Raw genomic sequence first — 12867 nt, forward strand, 5'->3', positions numbered from 1 at the left:
TCTTCGTTTACATTTCTCGTATAGCTCCGGTCGTTAGTACCGTCTCGGAAGTGTCATTGGCTCTTTTTTCAACTCCCTCCAACAAAGAGAGGAACCTAGTATTACAGGCCATGTTTAATACTTATCGGCAAAATACTGGAAATTAGGTAGCAGGATACACTTGGATTAGAACATTTTGGGCACGGCCAGGCTTACATGTAACGAGTTGTAATATTGCACTTCCCTAATGAGCAGAATCAGGGTGGCCATTTTATTAATTGTGTGCATGTTTTGTGCTTTTAATTAATGACAAGATTAGGACTCTCATACAAGAATACAGAAAGTTATCAAAACGGAAGTTTTACATCATCCATTAAAAGTAACATGCCAAAATCATCAATTTGCACTTTTTGAACAGCCTGCAAGGATCCCGTTGCAGGAACAATGTTCATTTTTGTTTTTGGCATTTCTCAATTTAATAGTCCCTACTGAACTACAGGATATTAATGGAATGGCGGCCTAGCCATCTCGTGTTTTCGCAAAATAGCAAAAATGTTCCCGAGTATCAATTAAAAAGCATGGAACCCTTCTATGATTTCAATTTCCCGCGCCAAGATGACTCATCGATTCATACAAAGCTAGCAGCAGTTAGTTTTACAACTGACATCAGAATTTTGCATGTATCATCTGTTTAAATTTTCTAAAGAATTAACAATCATTATCTCTCACTTTAATTTACAGACATCCAAAATCACGAAGTCCTAATTATTACAAATATTGACGGGGCCAAAATTCGAAGTGTACCCTGCTACCTTATCCGTGAGATATAAGCCGTGGACCTGTTTCTTGAACCCTATGTAGTACAAAGTTAAAACTTATGTGTAAAGTGTTTCACAAAAAGCATTTGAGCAGAATTGTTTTAACTATTCGCCTATTCCAAGAACATGAGAAAAGCACAATTGTGATAGTTAAAAATAATATTGCATTATTATTGCATCGGTAATACATGCGAGTGTTATAGATTTGCCTCGGTAATATTGCGAGTGATAAAGTTTTCCCTCGGTAATACTGTGAGTGATATAGCTTTGCCTACATGTATCTACTTGTACGATGAGTATCAATTTCTATGTTTTCGCGTAAAACGGGACGCGCTAAATGTTCTTTATATACATTTCTCGATTCAAATGACGACTTGACGAGAATTTCATTATAGGATTAAATCATTTTTTCTGAAGATACAGCATGTGTACAAATCCTGCCGAATAACGCAAACATTGAATAAACACCCAAAGGGGCGGGCTTTATGTTAAGTGTGCGTTAAAGACAGAAATCAGAAAAAAATCCAAGTAAACATGTCCTCGCACCTACATTTCATTTTATTTCGAAATAACTTTTTGTCATATTATGAATCAAAACCGTTATCATCATATGGGAAATAATCTAAGTATGAAAATGAGTGTTCATACTTACATGTTTGGTTTAGAAATTAAAAAAACTCACAAAATTTTCCGAATATACGCGTATAAATATAACAATGATTTACAACGTTATGTTGTAAATAATAAAACGAATGGATTTTTATGTCGTTTCAGACATCTGACATAATTTTTATTTACGCGCATCTGTTTCCCGTGCTGAGATTAATATGTTGCAAAATGCATATTTCAACGTAAATAGTATGAAGAAAATAGCTGCCGGTGTTTATTTTTTCTTTGCCACGTCGGTATTTGGCAAATTCAGCCTATATCTTACACGCTTTGCAAAACTAAAAACTGCTTGAAATTGTTACATTACCTAATTACCTGCTTGAAAGTTAGTATGATATTATTTATTTCATTCTATTTTCAACATCATAAAAACGAATGCTTACTACTCCTCGTTTAAATGGGTCAACAGTGTTGCTGTACTTATAAAATAGACTGGTCAGGTTTATAGGTTGGTCAGGGCTATGGATATGCGATATGTATTGTATTTTGTCCATATTTTTTAGCATTGCTCCCCTTCAGTTTGGAACCGTCCATGTTTACAAACACGTTTGTTTATTTTATGAGTAGTCATATATATACGTCAATTTTATTTTATGTTTTCCAATGAATTATAGAGTTTTCTCAGTGAAATAAAAGTGATAATCCACAGTTTTGAAACAGTAGATTATCATTTTTATTTTCACTGTTTTTGCCGAAATAGTTCCGGTCCTCCGTCGCGATTGAAGTCAAATTGTATACCGAGCGTTATGAATACCGGGGACCATAATGACGATGACGTCGTTAAAATGACGTCATTTGCGTTATGCTTTCTGTTGATCTTTCGCGCGATTTTCGACATTTTATAAATTACGCGACAAAAGTAGAGTTTTACACATGAAATAAAAAGAAAATTTGTTCGTGTCAGTGAAATATCAATTTTATTTAACTCGTGAGCACCAACAAAAGTCATTTTCACTCGTGGCTACGCCACTCGTGAAAATATCAGTTTTTGATGCTCACTTGTGAAATAAAATTGATATTTCACTGAAACAAACAAATATCCTCTATATATCCGGTAAGTACACAACCTTTACGCTCCTTTTTCCTACATATATATTACTACTAAAAGAACTTGCAATAATTCAGACAAAAATTGTTACGAACTTAATGGGGATTTCTAGACAATTGAATTAATTTACGAGAAATGATTATTCATACCTGTGTTTCCGCAACTTTTCGTGTAGACGTGCCAAGTACCTTGTTCATGTACATAGGTTGGACACAAGCCTTGGCATTCAGTATAAACCAAACAATGTTCTTCTGAAGGGTTGTACGATATTGAGCAAGCTGTCTTTGTAGACAAACAATGAGATAGACATTCCCAATCTCTTAGACCTGTCACATTAACAGAAGCATTTTGGCTCAATGAAACTTTCTTTTTCTCCTCCATTGTAACTGTGTAATCGGCACATTCTACATGTATGAAAAATAGAGAACAACATCGCATTTATTTATTAAACTTTTTTTACTTACGTTTTGCTTTTCGCCTCAGATGTTTCACAATCAGACTCACTAACGATGGTTTAATGATGGTCATCTTTGCTCAGTTCATTTAAACACATTAATAAATGCAGCGAAATTTCATCCTAATGTTTTACAGAAATATCTACTATTCTATTCTATTTCTCTACTTTTTATGTAACAAAGGGTTTATGTCAGCTAACCAAAACAGGATTCCTGGATTCTGTACCACTTCTCAGAATGAAACACAGGTGGTTAATGATTGACTTAAACGCGTACACTGGCATTCTTCAAATCACCACAGAGAATAAACGCCTCGCTCGGGGGTTTCACTCGTCACCTCTCTATTTCTCGAATTTTTGATCTACCCAGCTGAGGTAAGCGGTTAGTGTTCAAAAGCAACTGAAAACCTAGGGCAGCTGATTGCCCGGAGGCTATGATTACATTAATAACAATATGATACAGTACTTACACTTACCTAGAATAGGAAATTCGCGTTTTACAATCATCAATATATCAGTCTTCATTCATCGTTAATTTTTCAAATTTAGAATAAATGTCAGGAAAACTATGCAAGGAATATATCAAGCTAACTTAAACAAATAACTTTACCGTCTGTGTCACAAGTTTTCATATGAATAACTTTTCCCTCTGTGTAACGAATTTTCACATCTTCACATTTACTTTCACGGCAGGTGCCGGAGTTATAGTTGTACTCGACTGACCATATGATCAGTTGCGTCGATAGGTAATTTATGCACTCTTCCTCTGTGACAGTGTTGTATTCGTTTTCCAGGCAATCTGCCTCGAGCTCGACTTCACAATTGTAGCAGGACTTAATATTTGATGGGCATGTAGGATCCCCACTGGAAACTACATCTGCTGAAAGAGAAGAGTAATCTCAAGCACTTGCAAGTCGTCACATGTGCAGAGTTTGGCTTACTCGAGAAAATGAGTGTTCATACTTACACGTTTCGTTTAGAAATAAGAAAATTCACACAATATTCCGAATATACGCGTATAAATATAACAGTGATTTACAACGTTATGTTGTAAATGATAAAACGAATGGATTTTTATGTCGTTTCAGACATCTGACATAATTTTTATTTACGCGCATCTGTTTCCCGTGCTGAGATTAATATGTTGCAAAATGCATATTTCAACGTAAATAGTATGAAGAAAATAGCTACCGGTGTTTGTTTTTTCTTTGCCACGTCAGTATTTGGCAAATTCAGCCTATATCATACACGCTTTGCAAAACTAAAACCTGCTTGAAATTGTTATATTACCTAATTACCTGCTTGAAAGTTAGTATGATATTATTTATTTCATTCTATTTTCAACATCATAAAAACGAATGCTTACTACTCCTCGTTTAAATGGGTCAACAGTGTTGTTGTACTTATAAAATAGACTGGTCAGGTTTATAGGTTGGTCAGGGCTATGGATGTGCGATATGTATTGTATTTTGTCCATATTTTTAGCAGTGATCCCCTTCAGTTTGAAACCGTCCATGTTTACAAACACGTTTGTTTATTTTATGAGTAGTCATATATATACGTCAATTATATAAGTAAGTACACAACCTTTACGCTCCTTTTTCCTACATATATATGACTACTAAAAGAACTTGCAATAATTTAGACAAAAATTGTAACGGACTTAATGGGAATTTCTAGACAATTGAATTAATTTACGAGAAATGATTATTCATACCCGTGTTTCCGCAACTTTTCGTGTAGACGTGCCAAGAACCTTGTTCATGTACATAGGTTGGACACAAGCCTTGGCATTCAGTATAAACCAAACAATGTTCTTCTGAAGGGTTGTACGATATTGAGCAAGCTGTATTTGTTGACAAACAATGAGATAGACATTCCCAATCTTTTGGACCTTTCACATTAACAGAAGCATTTTGGCTCAATGAAACTTTCTTTTTCTCCTCCATTGTAACTGTGTAATCGGCACATTCTACATGTATGAAAATAGAGAATAACATCGCATTTATTTATTAAACTTTTATTACTTACGTTTTGCTTTTCGCCTCAGATGTTTCACAATCAGACCCACTAACGATGGTTTAATGATCGTCATCTTTGCTCATTTCATTTAAACACATTAAATGCAGCGAAATTTCATCCTAATGTTTTACAGAAATATATACTATTCTATTCTATTTCTCTACTTTTTATGTAACACAGGTTTTATGTCAGCTAACCAAACACGGTACCTGGATTCTGTACCACTTCTCTTTTAACTTACTCATTTGATTTCAACTCTCAGCTTTTAGCTAGTTTCACCTTGAACAGAGATTTTATTCTTACTGGTTTTATAAAAGCACATTGGAATATGTATATTGTCTCCTGTAGTTCTAGTTAGAACGGTCATTTACAGTACAATTGTTTTATGCGGTATGTAAATTTATATGTTTGTAAATGAATGAGACGTAAATAAACTATAAAATTAAAACTACACTGGCATTCTTCAAATCACCACAGAGAATAAACGCCTCGCTCGGGGGTTTCACTCGTAACCTCTCTAATTCTCGAATTGCGATCTACCCAGCTGATGTAAACGGTTAGTGTTCAAAAGCAATTGAAAACCTAGGGCAGCTGATTGCTCTGAGGCTATGATTATAGTAATAACAATATGATACAGTACTTACACTTACCTAGAATAGTAAATTCGCGTTTTACTATCATCAGTATATCAGTCTTCATTCATCGTTAATTTTTCAATAATTTCGCAGAGGATATTAAGGTTTTAAGCAGTTAACGATCGGTTAATGTATGAATCTGTTATAGAGAATTTCAAATGCAGAATTTCTTCCAATAAAGATATATGCTATTGAATAGCCGCACTAAAACAGGGTTAAATTGACAGTCTAATTGATCTAATACTTACTTTTTCAAATTTAGAATAAATGTCAGGAAAACGATGCAAGGAACATATCAAGCTAGCCTAAAAAAATAACTTTACCGTCTGTATCACAAGTTTTCCTATGAATAACCTTTCCCTCTTTGTAACGTATTTTCACATCTTCACAGTTACTCTCACGGCAGGTGCCGGAGTCATAGTTGTACTCGACTGACCATATGATCTCTTGCGTCGATAGGTAATTAATGCATTCTTCCTCCGAGATACTGAGGTATTCGTTTACCAGGCAACCTCCCTCGACTTCACAATTGTAGCAGGACTTAATATTTGATGGGCATGTAGGATCCCCACTGGAAACTACATTCACTGAAAGAGAAGAGTAATCTCAAGCACTTGCAAGTCGTCACATGTGCAGAGTTTGGCTTACTCTAATCGAGAAGGGAGCATTTGCAAATCTTTTGTAAGTTGCTGTTCTACATCATAAAACAAAGAGGCCGAAGTGATTATCAATTGGAGCGCACGGCAAAAATAGGCAAAATATTGCATGTCCGCGCGTATTTAGTGTATAATATGTATAATATACTGACTAAAGGTTAGGGTTAGTATTACCATGGTTACAAAATATATACAATAAAGATATTTTCATTCAAATTGCCTGAATCCGGTATATACCGGAGTCTGTAAATTATACAGACGTTCCCGGTCTGAATTGAGTCACAGTTTTGGTAAACTACGCCAGGAAATTGTGGATGCTTAATTCGGTCTCTAAACTTTCGTTCCGAAAGAAAACAGTTTGGTTGCAAATTATAAATTCATTCAAGTTAAACGTTATAGCGTGTTTGAGATATTTCTTTGTTTCAAGTTGTTTATTTTGATCACAGAACCAACTAGACTGCCCTCAGTACACTGTAGTCACAGAAAAGCTTTAATATAGTCTATGTACCATTTACCCGGACCGACTTCAGATATGGACAAAAAACTATGAACTACTAATAGTATTTCTAGCATTTGTAAGTTGTCTTCGAATAGAGTTGGGTTTAATTGACATAATTATACTACAGTAACACATCTGATATATGGTAGGTGGAAACCTGTTAAAAACTAATTTGAATTGCAGCTTATAAAATATGAGAAATGTCAATCTAAGACGTAGAATTTTCTATTTCCGCATGTTTGTTTCTAAATGATGACATTTTACCTTCGTTGGTTACATTATTTTCTCTTATTATTTGAACTTACCAAGTATTGATTACTTTACGCATAAAAGGTATAATTTTGTAATCTGAAGGAATATTTTTAATCAATTCTTTATAATAATGGCCTATAATACATAGCTTGTAATATAGCAATTAACAGCAAACTCGGTTTGATTAAAATAATTCGGAAAAAGTTTAATGAAAGTAATACCGCTTGTATATTCTAAAGGATTGTAGACAGAATGTACTTGAAATTAAATACATACTAATGTTATTGTGAGCGTGCATAAACCTGTAAGACCCCCTTGTGCAGGTATTTAAAGCTCTAAAGAATTCAAAGAATGGCAAAAAGCGGACGCAGTGGTCCAGAGTTACCATTTTCCGACAACGAAACCAGGCGTAATAGGCTCGAGTCCCCGCTCCTCTATCTAAAATTACTCACTTTAGCATAAGAGTCCCGTATATGGGTGCTCTACATCTGGAACTAGGTCTGGGACGATTTCAAAATTTTGAAACCGGTTAATCATTTGTATGAAATCGAATCGAACCGGTTAATCGGCCGCCATATTTGAAATGCTGTTTTCTTTCATGAAGACCGTATAAAGGTACTTTCAGCAGCTGACTTCATGAGGAACTTATTTACTTTATCGTTTGAAGGCAGTGTGATAATTGATAAGTCATATTTTGGCGTATTTTATTTTTGATATTAGACGACAAGCAAATCTGAGACTAATACTTAGATGTGTTTAAGATGTGTTTTAGAGGACATATACTGTGAGTCTATGTGCTGGTCAAAGAAATGTATAAAGATAAAGTATTTGTGATTTTGATTGTTTAAGAGCGATTAGCGGTTTTGCAAAAATTGAAACCGGTTTCACCTAGTATTCGAATCGGATCCGATTAACCGAGTAATCGTCCCAGTCCTATCTGGAACGCAAATTTATTAAGCAAGTTTCAGAAATTGGAGCTTTCTGTATCTTGCACTATCCTTTAACTAAAAATCCAAATGGACCAACCCGCGCAATTTTCAGGGGTTTATATATGTATGAAGTGATAACAATTACAATATCCACAATATCTAACATATCATGAGTTTTGACAAGACATTCGAAAGTCATAAGTAGATAAATGCATATTATGAGAATCTATATTGGTGTGATAAAATATAAATATACTGTAACTAAATATACCCAAGTATTCATAAAATTTAAATTAATATACAGTATAACAACTATATTTTTGAGCGAAGAAAAAGGAAATAATTATTACATATATATTTAGGTCGGTAATCATTTTCAGAAAGAATTTTTACCTAGCACAAAAAGATAATATCCTAATAAAAGTATTTTAAGTAGCACGTGAAAGCGATTAGTATAATCCATTGGATCACAAGCGAACTTTTTTTTATAAATAATAACGGCCTGTTCGCGTTCACAGCACTTCTCTCTTTCAAGAAATACTTCACCGTTGTTTTATTTTCTTATACAGAGCCGTTCAAATAAAAGCATGCTCTTAAATATTGAATGCGTGATTAAGGACATTTTTTTTTGTAGATGTTACTGCGCAGCCTGTTAGCGCAGTTACTTCATACAAATATAAATTGAATAGATGCAGACGGTATCGGGCAATTCTAGTTAATTGCATGAAAATGTTTTTGTTGGTAAAGACTTTAAAAGTCGGTTTCTACTTAATGGGAAGACAAGTACGATGAAAGGCAAAAACGTGCACGATTAGTTTTACGTGCTATAACATCTTAATTCTATCTTAATTTATATGAAAGAAAGACATGTCTTTGTAATTAAAAATAAAAATATTTTGCGATTTATTCAAATTTGTGATTTATAGTGTTTTGATCCCTTACTATATGTCTAATTATGCAGTTTTGATCAAGATCTGTAAAATAGTGTGTATGTCTTTACTATATGAAAAAAAGTTTGATTTCTGTTCTATTCCATTTTGTATTATTTCGAAAGAAGTTGATCTACTAATAAGTGCCCACCAATCCAATAAATAACTCGGATCGTCTTATCTACTGCTTATCAGCGATTATGTAACAGTAGCTTATTAAAGGCCTAGATTCACTACTATATAAGTGTGCCCCCCCCCCCCCCCAAATCCAATATACAACTCCCATCTTATCTGCTGCTTATCAGCGATTATGTAACAGTAACTGATTAGAGGGCAATTAGCACAGCAGGGACCCCAACTAGACCATGAAGATGTGTGCAGTGGAGTTGAAAGAAATTATTTTTTCTTCAGTGAATGTGGAATGATAATAATAATAATTATTATTTAGGTATTATATAGATGATAATAACTATTACTTTTATGTTATAATAATAATAATAAAAGTAATCATAATCATTATTATTAATTATTATTATTATTATCATACTACATATAGGATGATAAAAGATACAGTAATAATATTGATAATAAACAAGTATAGTGAAAATCATGAGTTCTTGTGCTGACAAACATATTTCGAAAGGAATTGATTTTCTTGTATTCATGTATCACATTATTTGAATATAAAATTATGTGTTCATCTATACACATTGCTTCGTGTGTTGCCAAAGTGACTTTTCATGCTTTGCTTTGTAAATTTGAAATGCACATTCTGTTTTCAATTCTAGACAAATGTTATTTACAGTATTCTGCAAGCTTTAGATGAGTGAAAGTCACATTTTTTAAAAAATATCACAATTCTCCAGACAGAATTTGAAAAAAATAAAAACTTGCATATTTCTTTAAGTAAGTTTCGCATTATTTCATTATTGTGAATATAAGATTCTGATTATTTTATTATTGTGTTTGATCAACAAATACTTTTCTTTACATAGAAATGCAAAAAAAAAAACTAGTATAACTTTAAAAATTATCATTTATTCATTAATTTAAAATAAATTACATTGTTTCCCTTTCTCACTATTTGATACACTTGTAGACTGACTCTCCAATAAACAATGACCCTTGTTTATTGGAGCCATACTGTGATGGTCATTAGCCCCCAACTGTGCTGGTGAAGACAGAAATCCCTTGGCCCACTGCCAAAATCTAGGCCTTTAAAGGGCAATTAGCACAGCAAGGGTCCCCACAAGGCCATGAAGATGTGTGCATTGGAGTCGAACGGAAATTATTTTCCGTCATTGAATGTAAATTACTAATATTATTATTATCATTATTATGATGATGATGATTATAATTATTATTATACCTGTATTGTTGTTTCTATTATTTAAGAAATAATTTATAGCAAAAGTGTGTTAAAATTAACACAATGCATGATGGGCGGTTATACGTCGGGTGTAATAATTTCACGAGGGCGCAGCCCAAGTGAAATTATTTGTACGACGTATTACCGGCCGAGTGTATAATTAGTGTTAAAGCACGCTTTTGCTATGAATTATTTCAATTTTAATATGCCATAAATCTAAAGCAGTAGATAAAATATAGTAGCGCTCTTTCTTGGTCGCAGCAAAAACTTTGTCGTCATCGCACGTTAACGTGACGTCATTCTAGCGTAAGTGTGTTTTAACAGAGACAGGCATATTAGAATATGAACAAGCAAATTCGATGAATTGGTATCCCCCGCCGAAAGGGTTTGTGGTTAGGAATGGCAAAAAAATATATCCGGCAAAAAGTTAAGGATGTTAATAAGAAGCAAATAATTCCATTAGTCAAAATCAATTTAAACAGAAAACAAACGTTTAATTAAAGAGTACATAATAAATGTATGATACTTTGATCCTGACTAAAGAATTTATTTTGAATGGGATATGCTTACTGTAATAAGCTTAGCTTTTAAAATTAAATGCAGTTAACTGAAATGTGAGCTTGAAGTTTAACTGGAACGAAATACTGTCTTTGAGTGGTTTGGTACCAGGTGTTGCTGTTTAACAAGTTCTTTGAACTTAAAAGAATAGATGTCCTTAAGAGAACACAGGTAAGATATCTTGAACATGGCTGAGGGCAAGGTTTGTGCAGTCACAACTTAACATGTTGAAGGTTTGAACATTGTAAAAAAAAATAAAAAAGGAATGGAAATAGATATATGTATATATATTTATTTTTAGGGGGTGGGGGTGCGGGGGAACGGGAGAGGAAACAAACTTTCACATGTTGATTATAAATATTGATGGAAAATTAAAAATGAGAAAAAAAGGTAAAAGGGTGAAGGTGGGGGGGGGGGGGGGCAGAGGATGCATGATCAGTGGTGGGGCATGACTGGGTGGAGGAGTGAGGTGGGGGAATGGTACAACTTGCATGTTAATAAATAATCATGGAAGGTTTGAAAAAAATCTAGAATAAGAAATGAAAAAAAAAAATAAAAAAAAAATTTTTGAGAGGGGGGAGGGGGAGGGGGTGTGACCAAGGCAAGTGGGTGACAGGTGTGGGTGCACAACTTCACATGTTTATAATAAATGTTCACAGAAAAGAATGAAAGAAATTTAATGAAATTCTGCCAAATGGTAAGTTTGTTATGTACAAATATGTGGATTTTTATACAATTAAAGGGCAATAACTCTTAATTTACAAATAAATCCGAACGAAATTGTGTGTACACAACCACATTATAGAGCTCTAAATTCTGTTAAAATTTCATAGTTCAAGGTCAAATATATCAAAAGTTATGATGCAGAAATTGCCATATCTATAGTACCCTATATAGTTAACACTAGAAACTTTTAAGGGCCATAACTCTGGTGTTACTTGGGCAATCTGTCTGAAACTTGACAGGCCCCATAACCTCCTAGTGGTGAACATGTATATGAAGTTTGTTTGAAAAAAATCTAAAATAAGGATTTTTTTCTGAGGGGGGGGGGGTTGTCGGGAGGGGGAGGGGTGTGATCAAGGTAAAGGGGTGACCAGGTGTGGGTATACAACTTAACATGTTTACAATAAATGTTCATGGAAAAGAATGAAAGAAATTTAATGAAATTCTACCAAATGGTAAGTTTGTTATGTACAAATATGTGGATTTTTATACAATTAAAGGGCAATAACTCTTAATTTACAAATAAATCCGAACGAAATTGTGTGTACACAACCACATTATGGTGATCTAAATTCTGTTTAAGTTTCATAGCTCTAGGTCAAATATATCAAAAGTTATGATGCAGAAATTGCCATATTTATAGTACCCTATATAGTTAACACTAGAAACTTCTAAGGGCCATAACTCTGGTGTTACTTGGGCAATCTGACTGAAACTTGACGGGCCGCAAGAACTCATAGTGGTGAACATGTATATGAAGTTTTAAATAAATATTCCCAACCATTTCCTAGATATGGCTCTGGACGGACGGACGGACGGACGGACGGACGGATTGACGGACGGACGGACGGACGGAAGGACGGACAACGCCAAAACTATATCCCTCCGACTTTCGTCGGGGGATAATTATAATAGTAATAATGATGATAATCATATACAATAATATAATAAATTACAAATATAATGATAATGATAATAAGTTACAGGTATAGGAGAGATCGTGTTTGTATACATTACCGTTGCATATTTTCTATTTTTAGAACTAATAAGACAGTGATCGTGGGGGTGGGGGAGGGGGGAGGGGCAAACGCCGAACGTCCATGCTTTTTTTTTTGTAAACAGTGATGTTTTTCTAACGGCCTAAACTTTCTTAATTATATCAAAAATGTGTTTATCAATGGAAAGGTTATAAAACAAGTAATTTATTAATTGCCCACCACCAGATAATGGAATGTTAATACGTGACGTCACGACGACCTCTCCTATAGTGAAAACTCAGTAATATCTTTGTATTGGCAAACAATGTCTCCCAATATAAATAAAGGTC

The 12867-nt window shown here is 34.0% G+C and overlaps 1 protein-coding gene across 1 annotated transcript in view; it reads right to left on the reverse strand.

The window, feature by feature from the left end:
* The window catches only part of LOC128550539 (mucin-22-like), a 65643-nt gene extending 60580 nt beyond the window's left edge, over positions 1-5063 (reverse strand). Inside the window, exons 1-3 of the mRNA XM_053529772.1 lie at positions 5000-5063; positions 2703-2918; positions 792-832 (exon numbers count right to left, since the gene is read on the reverse strand). Coding sequence (XP_053385747.1) covers positions 792-832; positions 2703-2918; positions 5000-5063 — 321 coding nt within the window. The remainder of the gene's footprint in view (positions 1-791; positions 833-2702; positions 2919-4999) is intronic.
* Positions 5064-12867: the final 7804 nt, after the last annotated feature.

The sequence above is a fragment of the Mercenaria mercenaria genome, chromosome 18, assembly GCF_021730395.1.
Source record: "Mercenaria mercenaria strain notata chromosome 18, MADL_Memer_1, whole genome shotgun sequence".
Lineage (NCBI taxonomy): Eukaryota > Metazoa > Mollusca > Bivalvia > Venerida > Veneridae > Mercenaria > Mercenaria mercenaria.